We start from the raw sequence: 16,210 nt of genomic DNA on the forward strand, positions 1-16,210 counted from the left end.
AATATACCTCCCCTCTTTATCCTTAATTTCCTTTTCAAATGTAAAATTTATTGTATTAGATATCAAAATTATAACACCTCTTCTAGGACCTTTTCTATATGAGCTATAATATGAATTCCTATAGCCAAATCTTTTTAATTTCTCATGTTCCGTTTTTGTTAGATGAGTCTCTTGTAGGAAATACACCTGCATTTTTTCTTTTCTCAATTTTGTCATCACCCTTTGTCTTTTTATCGGAGAATTCAGACCATTCACATTCAGTGACATTATCCCAACCACATTAGTCATCAAAATACCTCATTTCTCTTCTTGTTACATATAACCCTTGTACCTTCATCCCGTAATGTTTACAACCAGTTGTCAGTTTCATACACTTAAAACATAAAACGAAAAACACATAAATTAACTTCCAAACACGGGGTAAAACCTCCGTGACCCCTAGACCCTCATAATAGGGTGCGGGGGTAAGCCCCGTCTTGCACGGGGGCCCCCCCCCTAGGCATACTAGTACTAGACCCAACCCTTGGGCTTCCCCAGCGCCTAGCCAACATCCTCTTAATGAGAAAACTCTCCGTCAGTAAGTAACAGCCCAAAAACAAAAAAACAGAACAGAAACCATTTCGTTTTCATCAAAAACCTAGTTTGTAACCAAGACCCCATATTGAGTTGTATTCACAAAATAACCAGCCATTTCTATTGTACGGGTGGGTTTGTTTCTATCTACTATATTAATATGACGTCAATTTTTACCATTCTTTCCCCCTATGTATTTTACCTTCCCTCGTCATTTTCCCCTTCTTTACCCCACCCCCCACTGTCATTTCAACTCAATGTTACCTCTTGTTTTCAGCAAAAAAAGAATTCCTTATTTTCTTCTAAAACTTTTCAACTTCTCTGAAGCTCGATTCTTTGCTCCTCTCGCCCGTTCCACTCTCTTCCACTCCGAGGTTCCACTGCTCGCTCCCTTGCTTCCCTTCGCCTGTGCCGTCGTCGGATCCGCTCGACCCTCCGCCTCCGCTGCCGTTGTCGGCTCCTCCGTCGGCGATTCTACGTCTGGATCCCCGCTCGGTCTTTCCTCCATGAAGCCTCTTTCCCTCATGGCTTGTGTGACTTCTTCCGCGTTGTTGTAGGTCTTCACTCCCTCCAGACCCTCATCTTTGTGAAAGGAGTATTGAAACGGATTCCTCTTTCTTTTAGGACTTTCTTTGCTGGGAGGTAATCTTTTCTCATGCGAACGATTTCGGGAGGGTAATCATGGTCGAATCCTAGCCGCTTGCCTTCCACTTGAATATTCTTCTCCCAAGCCTTTCTCAGCACCATTTCTTTTGTCTCAAATTGTAGAAAGTTCAGCACAATGGACCTGGGGGGGGCAGACGGGTTATTCGGTCTCTGGCTGAGGGCTCGATGTCCCCTTTGTAATTGAAGTTGGGTTCCTGTGGGTAGATCCAGTTCGGATTGAAATAATTGTTCCATATACTTCATTACCGACACCCCTTCAGTTTCCTCCTTCAGATTAAAGACCCTTAAGTTATTTCGTCTCGCCCTCGTCTCGAGCTCCAGTAGTTGTGCCTGTAAGATCTCCACATGGTCCACCATTACCATCATGGCTCCGTCCGCTCCTATCCTCCATTCTTCCACCTCTGATATGCGTGCTTGGGTCTCGTTAGTATCAGCCTTCAGCGTCGCTATTTCTCCGTCTTGTCTTAGCGCCTGGAGGTCTACCTCCATGCGAAAGTTTGTAATTTCGTCCTTAATTTCTTTCTTTATTTCTTCTTTGAACGAAGCTAGCTCTTGCTGCATTTCCTGTTTAAAAGATCTTAATTCTGCCGATATACCAGCGAGTCCCGCACGTAGTGTTTCGTTGAATCCCCCGTCCATTTTTATCTCCGCTTCTCATTCCCTTCTTTTCCCTCCGTCGTCGTCGCTGTTTCCGATGCTTTATTCCTCTCTTGTAGGTCTTAAAATGATTCTATGGCTTCCTCTTTACATATTATTCATTTTATTTTCATTCTTTCCCCGTTTTGGTTCTGTTTCTGTCGAGCTATTTTAACCTACTTTGGAGAGCAAACAAACTAAGCTGCTCCTCTCTCCGCCATCTTCCCGGAACCGTCGAGTCCACTGACTCTTAATACAAAAAACGTTATGATTACTACACTGGCATTGTCCATTTCCAGGCCTTTGCCTAGGCCTAATAACGCATCGGCACCAACTCCACAAACTCCTCAGTGGCAATCAAAGATGCATCAAATTCAGCACACAAATAAATAGTACACCAAAGCCACCATTTATACGTTGCCACGTGGGTAATTGCAGTCCGATACGAAACAATTATAAATTGCACTCCGCTGCCAAGCGTTATGGGGCGCCATTTGTGCAGATAGCTGTACCAAATGATGAGTGATTCATGGCACCATCAGCAGCCACAATTCTCTCTTTGTGAATCACCCCTCAGAGTTAAATTAACAATCAGGATTTTGCAGTGCACTGTATACTGATGCTGTATGATGTGTCCGTGCACATATGAATTAAAAGTACAGAAGGACTTCGGAGTGCTGGCTATTGCTTTCGCACTGTGTAATGATCCCTCATCTGTACTACAGAGAGTAATGATAAAACACAGAGTGATGTCTGTTCAATTGAAGGATTTATTCAAGTCTTCACACCCACATCACAACAGCTCCACTCTTTGTACTATATTTGAACACTGAATGTGTTATGTGTGTTTCTGGAAACCTCAAACCTCAAAGGAATTCACAACGATGACCAATTGAATCATTACGTACTTCCAATTAACAGAAATGAGAATGAAAGCAACTTCAAAACAATAATAATGAATTAGCTTCATATGCAGCAACATATGCCCGCTAGCAGCAATGCCAATTAAACAGTACAAACAATTCTGATATTGCGTCACATCAAAGGTACTTACATTTAGTAGCACACACACTAACAAAACTAAATCTTCTGACAATATGAATTGTCCAACTCTCCTCACATTCAACTGAAACGTGCTGTACTGCAGGCTCAAATAAGGACCACACCTGGCTTCTGGGTCCAACGTCTAAGTGTTCCACAACTTGGGCAGCAAACTAAATTCCTTGACCTTGAATGGCACTTAAATTAAGCACTGAACACAATTACCTGCTAAACTAAGTTTATGCAACATAAATAATATTATATTAATATATATTATTTGAGGGCAATATTTGCTGGCCTTTTGTACAAAGACAGAGAAGAAAGGACTGCGGAGATAGAAAGTGTGAGTGAAAGACAAAATAAATAACCCTGGGCAATCTCTATTAGACATCAGCTGCTGCCCAAATTTAATCACACACTCCCCCATATCTAAGCACACCAGCATAATGTTGTTGGGGCATTTTTTGGTTGTGTGTGAGTGTGGTTGAATACTGGTTAAACTGCTTTCCAGGTCATTATTAAAGAGGTAAAGATGGGAGAGCCTTTTCAGTAAGCAATTTTGTTTTAGTGCCAGATAGGAAATGACAGAATAATCATGGATGTGTGTGTGTGTGTGTGTGTGTGTGTGTGTGTGTGTGTGTGTGTGTGTGTGTGTGTGTGTGTGTGTGTGTGTGTGTGTGTGTCACTGCCCATATTTCGCCGCAGGTTGAAAACCCACCTCTTCAGGAAACACTACCCTTCCTGTCTGCCTGACCTACTTGTTGTTAACTAGTTGTACGAACGCTTGTTTTCTATTGTTGTATTGTTTATTGGATCTTGTTTAGTCGATACACTGAATTGTTTTAGCTCATGCTCATTTGACTTAGCTATTTTGTCTCATCTGTTTAAGGAAATAGGTAGCTGATATATTGCACTTTTACCTTAGCGCTCGGTATACTCTTGGTTGCTTGTTTTTGCAGAAAATGCACTAAAGACTTCTGGTGATTAGTAGTTTTCGTTCCCTACCTATGTTGAATACACTTATTGTAAGTCGCTTTGGATAAAAGCGTCTGCTAAATGACTGTAATGTAATGTGTGTGTGTGTGTGTGTGTGTGTGTGTGTGTGTGTGTGTGTGTGTGTGTGTGTGTGTGTGTGTGTGTGTGTGTGTGTGTGTGTGTGTGTGTGTGTGTGTGTGTGTGTGTGTGTGTGTGTGTGTGTGTGCGCGTGTGTGTGTGTGTGCGCTCGTGCGCACACATCTCGTCATCCTTCAGGTATGATCTGGGGAGAGTGTAAGGAGATCTGGACTGACGGGCCCAGGGAGTATGTTATGCATATGTGGAACATTCTAGACTTTGGCATGCTGTCCATCTTCACGGCATCCTACACAGCTCGCTTCATGGCCTTCCTGAAGGCCTCCAAAGCACAGCTGTATGTGGACCTGCATGTACCTGATGAGGACATCAGCAGTGCATCGCTGCCAGAAGAAGTAGCATACTTCACTTATGGTGAGTAATCCACTTTCTATGACAGGCCATGAAGAACCATACATCACCTATTGTGAGTAATCCACTTTGGTGTTCATTCACATCTCCTATTCCAGATGTGTACACGCTTGAAGATGTGCGTAATGCACAAACATAAAAACAAACACAGAAGCACACACACACACACACACACACACACACACACACACACACACACACACACACACACACACACACACACACACACACACACACAGACACACACACACACACACACACACACACACACACACACACACACACACACACACACGCACGCACGCACACTTATAAACGTGCCCATGTACTCCCAGTTTCAGCAGTAAAGCATTTGCTGCTTAAAAGATCTACACCATGAATTAAAAAATAAATAATAATATCTAATATCATATTGTTTATGTCCCTCAAACGTCTTTCAAAAGGTTTGAGCCTAAATCAAGCCTCAGATATACTCATTCCAACTAACTTCTCTCTGGCTTATAAAGCACTTTCACCTGCAATACCACATTGTCCTGATTTGGCACGTGGCGCTATTGAGCCAGTTTGTATGCATGTTATCTCCTGGTTCTGTGCGGAAAAAGGAAAAAGAAAAAAAAAAGGGAAAAAAAGAATTTAAAAAAAATCGTTTTAAAAAAAGATTTTAATGCTGGAACTGAAAAACGGGTTCAGTTTGGTCTGTTTTGAGACCAATTTACATAAAACCCCAGATATGCTGTGAAAGCCTGAGTGCTCAAACTGGGGTATTTTTTGGGATAGAGGTAGGGGAGACCAAAAACACACAAAAAACTAGAAAAAGTGCTCCTCGGAGCACAGGTCTCCGCCAGGTCAGGTAGGCTACTGTGGCCTCCTGGTGGCGCTATAATAGGCCAATGTGAAAAGGGTGCCATTTGTTCCTCAACATAGTGTGAATGTGCGTGCAAAGTTTGAACGCAATCGGACGGTGCGTACATGATTTGCGGATTTTTGTTCAAAACAAGCCAATAATGCAAACTTTAGATGTCAATCTTAGCCAATCAGGATGGAATGTGAAAAATCTAACACATCCGTCTTGATCACATGACTATAGAGATCATGTGTACCGATTTGCGTGAAATTTGGATAAAATTGGAAGGAGTAGTATAAAATAATGTTTTACATAAGTCGGCCTCCTGGTGGCGCTATAAAAGGCAGATGTGAAAAATACAGGGCAAAGGTTTTTCCTTGACCTCTAGGGAGTGTGCATAAGTTTTACACAGATCGGTGCAGTTATAGGTAAAAACACTAATCGGTCTGTTATAGCGCCACCATGAGGCTGATTTGAAAAATTTCAAATGGTATTTCTTTCTCGGCCTAATGGGAATGTGCCTGCAAAATGTCACGGAAATTGCATGCTGTGTTCATGATTTGAGGCATTTTGTTCAAAACAGAGCACTCCTCTAAACTTTGGAAGACATTTTTAGCCAATCAGGATGGAATATGAAAAATCTGAAAGACACGTTTCGTTTAATGACTATAGAGATACTGTGTACCGATTTGCGAGATTTCTGGACAAAATCTGTAGGAGTACTGTCAAAAAATATGTTTTGCCCAAATCGGCCTCCTGGTGGTGCTATAAAATGCCTATGAGAAAAATTGGGGGCAGAGGTTCTGAATTGGCATCCAGGGAGTGTGTGTGCACAGTTTCGCTGCGATCAAGCCAACGGTGCCGGAGATTAGCTAGTCACAGACGGACGGACACGGACACACGGACGGACGGACGGACAGGGGGAAAAACATACTCTCTCGCCATGCCTTTCGGCCTGGCGGAGACAATAAGGAAAAGTTCAAATTCATGGTGTAGTCCCTTTAAACTTGCTGTGCACAAGCCAAGCACTCTCAACATGTGCAGAACGTTTTGTTAATTTAATTGCACAATACTGTATATTCTACCTTCCACCTTGCTCTTTCTGCCCACCTCTCATGCACCTTCATTCAACCACTACATTCAGTGAATACCCTCTAAACCTCCAGACACACCCTCCCACGATCTCTGTGCTCACCCCACCTCCACCCCCGGTTGGCCACTGAGATGGATGTGGTAACCGTTAATCAGGCTCCCTAGTCTCTAAAGTCAAACTCAGATTCCCAGTGGTCACCATGGTACGCATGCAGCGTACTATTTAAGGTTGATAGGGCTCAAATGAATGCTCTTAATCTCTGATGGTGTTCTGGAGGTTCGTAGAGGGGCCAAAATTAGAACCAGTATACCCTTAAGGAGAGACCTGCAGGGAGGGGCACGGACATCATGCACACCAATTGATAAAAAGAGGGAACAAATGAACAAAAATGAGGGAAAGTAATGTCTAGAACGTGCACATAATTTTCACTGAAACAAAGGAACGAAATATATATTGTGCTCACTAAAGTATTTTGTGGGCTCAATGTAATACATTTGGGTCTTGTTAATGTGCATTATAAAACCACCTGCTGTCTGCTATATAGTGTCTGCAACCTTTTCTGTGCCCTTCTAAGTGAAGCCTTTATCAGTGCTGTCATCTGGTGGTGTGAAGCTGTCATGACAGCAGCATCTTTATGGAGTTCATTACAAATCACAGTTTGCTGGCTTAATAGGTCTTTGTGTACGAGCACTTTGACTTGATGGGTTCACATTTCATACAGACAATACATAAATGTAAAGGAATAAAATAGAGGAAAGGTCACCTTCACACAGTAAATATGATCCTGTCTTATGGAGGATGCATATGATAGAGTCTTGAAACGATCTTTATGAAAGGTTAATAGATGCAGATGTCACTGCTGAATGAGGTCTGATGAAGTATTATACACACTCTCACACTCTACTCTGTATTGTAGTTTCATTTCTGGCCTTTGCAATTGGACCAGAATATAATCGGACTGAATAGTTAACACGGGCACCAGCCAAATTGGCGCAGAACTTTGGGTCGTGTCCAGAAAGTGTCCAGCCATCGTTTTAGAGGTGAATCCTGTTGTGCTCTGACAGTAGAAATGACACTGGCCAGTGAAATGAGAAATGTCTATCGATATCTGGACTCTAGACCTCTCTCTGTGGACGGTGGCAAAACATATTTTCATCTACTGTCCACGGAGAGAGGACCAAAAAGGATTGAGAGAGAGAAATATAGGGAATATAGAGAAGGAGAGAGATAGTCCTTGATCTTATTTCACTTTCTTTCTTCCTCTACCTATCCCTCCCAAACTTATTTGTACTTTCTCCTCTATTCCTCCTCTTGCCCTCGGCGTTTATTCCAACCTCAATCTCTTCATTTTGCCCACCCTTTAAGCTTCGGTTTCAAACCACCCTTGTCTTATATTCCAATAGTTAGGAGCAGGCACACATACTACCTTGAAAGGTAAGATTTGATGAAAGATGTGAGCAATTTGCTGCAAGCATTCATGCAGACTTCCAGATACAACCAGAAAATGCTGCCAGGCACAAAACCTGCCTGGATTATGGACATTTTGTCTCAACAGATATTGGCAATTTGTAGTGCAGTCAGACTCAGAAGCCATGCCACAGACAGACAGACAGATTGACAAAATACATACAAATATATACTCAACAGATAATGGCAATTTGTAGTGCAGTCGGAAGCCGGACAGACAGACAGACAGACAGACAGACAGACAGACAGACAGACAGACAGACAGACAGACATACATACATACATACATACATACATGTCATACATACATACATACATACACACACGGTTCAATTGATCTACTCTACCATCCTTCTCCTTCAGCCAGGATCAAGTGGCGTCCGTCAGACCCACAGATCATCTCTGAAGGCTTATACTCCGTCGCCGTGGTGTTGAGTTTCTCCCGCATTGCCTACATCCTGCCGGCCAACGAGAGCTTCGGCCCGCTGCAGATCTCCCTCGGACGCACAGTCAAGGACATCTTCAAGTTCATGGTCATCTTCATCATGGTTTTTGTGGCCTTCATGATCGGCATGTTCAACCTCTACTCCTACTACCTGGGGGCCAAGTACAACCCTGCCTTCACCACGTGAGTCATGGGCTCCAGTCCAGGGCCTGGTGGCTTGGTGTGTTGCAGATGTGATTGGGCTGGTTGCTGTGCGTGTGATAATCTACTGCCATGCTGTCTACTGTGAATGTGTAGATCTGCTTCCATGCTCTCTCTCTCTTTCTCTCTCTCTCTGTCTCATGTTCTTTCTTTCTCCGTCTTTCACTGAGACGTGCTACCCTTAGGGGCGGCCATAGCTGAGTGGTTAGTGAGCCCGCCTAGGGAACCAGCTGGCCCTGGTTGCCCCAGGTTCGATTCCAGGCTATCCCAGCATATGTGCCGATGATATGAAATTTGTCCCTGAGCAAGACTCTTAACCCCAATTGCTCACAGGTTCTCATTGGAAACAAGACCGCAAGGACTTTCATGAACGACCTGTTAAAAGGAATTATCCTTATCCTAACCCTACCTCAAGTCATGCACATAGTATATACAAGGCTGCACGCCGGAGTGTGTTATTGCTAGTACAGCACTGCAAAATGCATTCCCTCTAGCAGAGGACTCCCCTGTGATAGTTTCACTTCCTCCTCTCTCCTTACAGAGAGTGTACACTTGTTTTACTGACTACTCTGTCTGACACCAGTCTTCCCTTGGGCCTTTAGCTGAACACTGGGCTGTTCATTCCAATGCTGCAAGGGCAGAGACATTAATGTGTTTGTTCTTTAAAATTGGTGTAAGTGCTAAGGCAGGCACAGCAGCATTTCTACCATGTCAGCTAAAATCCATTGTTAACTAGGAGAAATTAAGTGAAAATTGTGAATTCTCCTTCCGGCGATAAGTGAGAAGTAGATCTTCAGTGTGAAATGAATGGTCAGTTAAGCACTGGCAGGCACTTTACCTTTGTAATTTATGTTCCAACACCAAATGCCGCTGAAGGTGAAATGAAGTACGACATGTACCTTCGTATCTAATCCACCAGTTGAAACCAATCCAATTAAAAAACTGTGTGTGTTTGTGTGCGCGTGCGCGTGCGTGCGTGTGCGTGTGTGCGAGTGCATGTAGGTGGAGTGTGTGTGAGGATGCATTATGTGCGTTGACATTGTATGGCTTTTGGGATTTTAGTTCTCGGTTACTACAGTACTACTTGTGCTGATGCCTGCAACTTGTCTGCTTCAGGGGAATGTGAAAGTGAAACACAAGCTTTCACATTCAGTGTCAAAAAGCAATGTTCGGAATGTAAGGTTTGTTGAACAGACATCTGTGTCAGTGTGCAATTTAGTCAGTGAATTTAACCCATTGATACCTGGAACGCATCTGTGTCACTTTAGATTTCTTTAGGCTATTCAAAAATAGCAGATATACAAGCTCATAGCGCGGCACCGAGTGCCGCGCTATGAACTTGTAGATCTGCAATTTTTGAAAAATCGAGGAAAAAAAAAATTGGGTTTTTTTCCCAATTTTTTTTTAGGATTTAGAAGACATTTCTAGAATCTTCTCAGGTCTTAATGGGTTAAGCATGTCAAATTACGATGTGTGCTGTGCTAGTGTGGGATGTTTGCGTGAACAGCACTCAACCAATTTCCATAATCTGTCTGGTTATGGTGTCAGCCCTTCTCCATAATATCAGCAGACACGTGTTTAAAGTTTCACCATAATACTATGGTAAAGCTCAAACCTTTTTGTCGACACACCCATTACACTCATTTTTAAGATATTTTTGACAGTTAAAAAACAGTTAATATATCAATATGGGCAGTGTGAAATAAAAATGGTGCATGATTTGTTTTGGACAAAATCTGTAAGAACAGTAGCAAAAGTGTGTTTGAAGCAAACGTAAAATGGCGGAAAATCTTGTTAGGCTGACATGTGCATGGCCTATATACTGTAGGGAGTTGCGTCTGTATACTATCTATTCCAGAGTATACAGTCACATAATCACAGCCTGGCCACAGGCGGGCTCAGCGCTTGTTCAACAGTCTGATGGTTGCCAGGTGGAAACTGTTCAGAAATCTGGTGGCATGGCTTGCTTAGCTGGAGCCGCAGTAGTGGCGTGAACAGATTGTATCCGGGGTGTTGAGTGTCCTTGATGATTCGCTCAGCCTTGGCTACAGTACAGTCAGAGTTAGCAGGGTGGAAACGGAAGGGTGACATTGGATCATTCATTATCCAGATATGGTATTCGGATAGCATTTTAATACAAGGATAGGGGTCCAAGTATCACCGTTTCTAATTATCTATATCCTATTCTCCTCTGCTGTTTATTCATCACTGCATCTCTCTTTGTCTCTGTATATATCCGTGTCTGTCCTTTGGTGTCACTCACAATAAGGGGGAGCTGCTCATTGTCACTCTACTTGTTTTCAGGAAAGAAACCTCCTGTCTCTTCATATACCATCCTTCATCTCCCCACTCTCTCTCTCACTCTCTCTCTCACTCTCTCTCTCACTCACTCACTCACTCAGTCAGTCAGTCAGTCAGTCAGTCAGTCAGTCACTCTCACACACACACACACACACACACACACACACACACACACACACACACACACACACACACACACACACACACACACACACACACGTGTGTCACACACACACACACACACACACACACACACACACACACACACACACACACACACACACACACACACACACACACACACACACACACACACACACACACACACACACACACACACACACACACACACACACACACACACACACACACACACCTCAATGTCCATCTCCTTTATAGAGGCATTCCTCAGCTTTAAGCAGACTAGATTAGAATGTGTGATCAACACCAACGTTGCCACTTTGTTCTGCATGGTCTGTCTAATGCAGTTCAGTTGTTCTGAACTCAACTCAGTGCATATTTGCCAGAGCAGTTTTGAGGTGGTACTCCTCTCAGTATCTATTCTGTCAGTGTCTGTTCGTCTGTTATTCCCTCTGTATGTCTGTCTGCCTGTGTTGCCGTCTCCCCTGCCTGTCTCTGTTCTCCCTGACTCACGTGGTAGAACATACACCTACATAGGATTTATTAGAGCTGTATTTGGCAGTTCGCATAGAGCCAAAGATTCAAGACAGACAGACAGACAGACAGACAGACAGACGTTGAACTGACTGGAACAAACGTCAATGCAGACAGACTGATAGACAGATAAACAGAGCTGAAGGTAGACAGGCAGACAGAGAGATGAACAGACATATGGACGGACAGACGGACGGACCGGTATACAGGCCGATAGACAGTGACTGTGACTGCTGCACAGAAAAGGACACACAGATAGCAGAGCACTTGGGCCGATGAGTTGTTGCTCCTGGTGGGCAACAGGTGACAGACTGCGACGTACAGAGAAAGACCCCGGGGACCTGCGGGGGGAAAGGATGCTATCATCATTTTACATCATTTCATCATCAGCTCCATACAACAATACACCCTTCCTCATAACTCTTGCTCTCAGCGAGAGGGATCAACATTAAGGGTTATTGTCCAAATCAGTCACAAACACACCAATCTGGGAAGCCATTCCGTTAAAAAAAGGGATTTTTATTTCCCCCTTTCTTAGTCCACTTCCTCCCGGGTGCTTCTGTGTTTATTTCTACTAACAACAACACTACACGTTTAGGGCAGTGGTGCTGAGAGATTACAAACACAAACACACGCACAGGCACACACACACACACACACACACACACACACACACACACACACACACACACACACACACACACACACACACACACACACACACACACACACACAGGTTTAAAATATGTTCTTGTTTTGGCTTAACAATTCCATCTCTGTGCGTCTCTAGACAGAGTAATAGTTGCGTATTTTTTTGTTGAGATAATGCCTCAGCATGTCCAATTGTGATGGCGTTCTTATTGTTTTGTCTGACAGTTGTGACAGACAACTGGTGGAGGGAACTGCACAGTGGTGCAGTCATTTTGGATGTGAATCCTGCTACTGTTCCCACTATCGGCACTAGGGGTCAGCGTGGTAACTCTGTTAGCTCTGTAGTTAGGGAATTTTAGCAAGATGTTTGGACCATCTGTGAAAGAATGTACTACCAATAGCTTTCTTCGCCAATGTGTTCTTATAGGTGTCTAGAATCACCTCTCAATTAATTCAAACCCAAATCCTTGTGGAAAATCCTGGAGAGCCAATCAAAGTTAAGGAGCCCGGAGAACTTGGGTGAAAAATATGAAGAAAAAAAAAAAGTCTAAAATGAACTTGTGAGGTGGCTAACTAGGGGTTTTCAGCGATGCTGAATCCATTCCAACCAATATTTGTAATGTAATGTAGTTGTTTTTTTATTCAAAACTAATGGTTGGAATAGATTCAGCACCCCTGAAAACCCCTAGTTAGACACCTCACAAGTTAATTTTAGACTTAATTTCTTTTTCACCCAAGCCCTCTGGGCTCCTTAGGTCCCCACATGCAGACAGTGTATCCCACTGAGCATGTGCACAGTAGGTGTACAGTGCACTCTTATCAAGTGTTTAGCAATATTTTTTTATTTTATTTTCCAGAATAGAATCAATTCAACAACACCCCAATCCCCTACCATTTATTATACACTGTGCTGTAAGTAAGTAAGTAAGTAAATTTTATTTATAAAGCACATTTCAAAACAAGGTTTACAAAGTGCTGTACAATGGAACACAATTAAACAAAATTAACAAGTTAACAACAGAGTATAAAAGTATATAAATAGAGTAATAAAACAATACAACAACAAGGATTAAAACAAAGCAATTTGTCCGTGAAAGTCAGGTAGAGCTATGGGTAAAAATGCTTACGGAACAAATGTGTTTTTAACATCCTCTTAAAACCTTCAACAGACTCTGCATTTTTTATGGCCAATGGTAGGGCGTTCCACAGTGTGGGAGCAACCACTGCAAAGGCCCGGTCACCCTTTGTTTTGCGATTGGACGCAGGTATTTTAAGAAGGCCTTTGTCAGAGGACCTGAGGGATCTCATATTGTCCTTAGGAGGCAGTAGGTCCAAAATATAAGGTGGGCCAGCCCGTGTAACGCTTTATAAGTGGTTAGGATAATTTTAAAATCTATTCTGGACCTAACTGGTAGCCAGTGCAGTGCGGCTAACACCGGAGTTATGTGTGCTCTGCGGTTGGTGTTAGTAAGGATTCTGGCTGCCGTATTCTGCACTAGTTGGAGTCGGGATAATGATGAACGGCTCAGGGTGGTATAGAGTCCGTTACAATAGTCAAGACGGGAGGAAACAAAAGCGTGCATGACTTTTTCTAGATCTTGTGAAGTGAGCATTGATTTAATTTTTGCAATATTGCGTAGATGGTAGAAGCATGACTGGGAAACCTTTTTAATGTGGAACTCGAAGTTCATTTGATTGTCGAAGAAGACACCTAGGTTCTTTGCAGTTTGTTTGACATTAGTTGCCAGGGGACCAAGGGACAGACGAATTGCATTTGAGCTAATCTCAGGGCCTATGATGAGGATTTCGGTTTTATCTGGGTTGAGTTGTAAAAAGTTTTGTGCCATCCATTTATTGATACCGGTTAAACAGTCATGCAAGACTGTGAGTTTAGTGAGATCATTTTGCTTAAATGAGAGATATAATTGTGTATCATCAGCATAACAATGATATGATATTCCTTCAAAGCTGTTAATAAGAGTGCCAAGGGGGAGCATATAGAGGGAGAATAGAATTGGACCAAGTATGGAACCCTGGGGGACCCCACAGGTCAGGGGAGCTGAGGAGGAAACATAATTGTCACAAGCGACAGCCACACTTCTCCCTGTCAGATAGGAGGATAACCATGCCAGGGCCGACCCGGTTAGTCCCACCCACTGTTGGAGCCTATTAAGAAGGATGGAATGATCTATCGTGTCGAATGCTGCGCTTAAGTCAAGCAGCAGCAGTACCGAACACTCACCGACATCGGCCCGCATAAGGATGTCACTAGAGACCTTAAGTAGTGCAGTTTCAGTGCTGTGCTTCTGGCGGAAGCCGGACTGAAACTTATCAAATGTGTTGTTATTATTAAGGAATTGTAGAAGTTGATTACAGACAACTTTTTCTAAAATTTTTGAGATGAAAGGGAGTTTGGAGATTGGCCTGTAATTGCTGTGAACTTGTGGATCAAGGCTTGGTTTTTTTAAGAGTGGTTGGATACTTGCGTGTTTAAAGTGATCGGGCACACACCCAGAGGATAAGGAGCTATTGATTATTGACAGGATGTAAGGATTTAGACAGTTAAAAGCATCTTTTAAAAGGGCAGTAGGAATAGTGTCAACAGGGCTAGAGGAGGGATTCATATGTGACACAATTGGTGAGAGATCCTCTAAGGAGATCATGTTAAACTGGGACAGTGACGAAACTGGGGGAGGATGGTCAGCTATCGTGATACTAGGCGGTGTTATCTTAGACCTAATATTGTCCACTTTATTAAGGAAAAATGATAGAAATTGATCACAGTCATTATTAGAGAAGATAGGAACTGGGGGGGGAGCTGGGTTAACCAGAGTGTTAAGTACGGCAAAAAGAGCCTTAGGCCTATTCTTATTAGTGTTAATCAGATTCGAGAAATAAGCAGCTCTTGCATCCTCAACGTTGTGATTAAAAGCAGACAGAAGTTCCTTCATGAGGGTGAAGTGAACTGTCTCCTTAGTCTTTTTCCACCGTCGCTCTATCTTTCTGCATTCTCTTTTTAATCTGCGGATGTCCTCATTTATCCATGGGGATGCATTAACAGCACCAGCACACTTATTTTTTGTTTTGAGGGGGGCAACTACATCTAGGGCAGACAAACACAAATTATTAAAATGGCAGACGAGGTCATTGGTGTCAGTGGGAGCTATCGCAACCTTACTAAGATCTGAAAAAACAGAGGAAATTTTTTCAGCAGAGGAACTGTTAAGAATGCGAGAGCGGGTTAAACGTTTGATGGGTTGGGTCTCGGCAATAAAATCTATGTTAAAAAGAATATATTTGTGGTCAGAGAGAAAGAACTCCCCCACATGTAGATTATTGAGGTTCAATGACAGTGTAAAAACTAAGTCCAGTGTGTGACCCTGGTCATGTGTCGGCCCAGACACATGCTGAGTCAAATTCAGTGATTGAGTAATACTCATAAACTCATTCGCTAAATTGTCGGAGGGGTTGTCAATGTGAAAGTTAAAATCACCTGTCAGGACCAGGTTATCAGTCTTCATAACGACAGAGGATAAAAACTCAGAGAATTCCGTTAAAAACTCACTTTTTGAACCTGGTGGGCGATAACATAATAAAATAAAGAGAGGATTAGCAGATCCAATCCTAAGCAGGAGAGCCTCAAAGGTGTCAAAATTATCGATGTCCACAGAGCGGCAAGCAAACTGTTTGGAAACTACAGCGGCTAGACCACCTCCACGGCCGGACAACCTAGGAGCATTAATAACTCTGCAGGAAGCGGGGCAGAGCTTGTTCACAGTTACGTTGTCTCCGTCTTTCAACCAGGTCTCTGTTAAAAATAAAAAATCAAGGTGATGTGATTTAAAAAAGTCTCTTAAAATGAAGGGCTTTTTACAGACTGACCTGGTATTAATTAAGGCCATTTTAAATGGAACAGCCTTAATGGCAGGGGCTATAGGTAGGCAAGGAATGCAAATGAGATTAGATGGAGTGACCGTGCGAGGGGCGATGTTGTTGAGTGAAGAGTGTCTGGACCTGATAAGAACAGGGATGGTCATGGGGCAGAAGAGAAAAATGGAATCAGCATGAACCAAAGGGAGATGCTCATGATTATTGTACTGAAAAACTACTGTAGTGGGATCATGCTGGGGTGCAT

General features: G+C 43.0%; 1 protein-coding gene across 1 annotated transcript in view; it reads left to right on the plus strand.

The window, feature by feature from the left end:
- trpc7b (transient receptor potential cation channel, subfamily C, member 7b) overlaps positions 1–16,210 on the plus strand; it is a gene marked incomplete at both ends in the record, with an annotated part of 92,264 nt that overhangs the window by 43,719 nt on the left and 32,335 nt on the right. The window contains 2 exons of the mRNA XM_080415530.1: positions 4,168–4,401; positions 8,166–8,430. Of these exons, the coding sequence (XP_080271656.1) occupies positions 4,168–4,401; positions 8,166–8,430 (499 nt within the window). The remainder of the gene's footprint in view (positions 1–4,167; positions 4,402–8,165; positions 8,431–16,210) is intronic.

The sequence above is a fragment of the Gymnoscopelus braueri genome (assembly GCF_963280865.1).
Source record: "Gymnoscopelus braueri genome assembly, chromosome: 20".
In the NCBI taxonomy this organism is placed as follows: Eukaryota; Metazoa; Chordata; class Actinopteri; order Myctophiformes; family Myctophidae; genus Gymnoscopelus; species Gymnoscopelus braueri.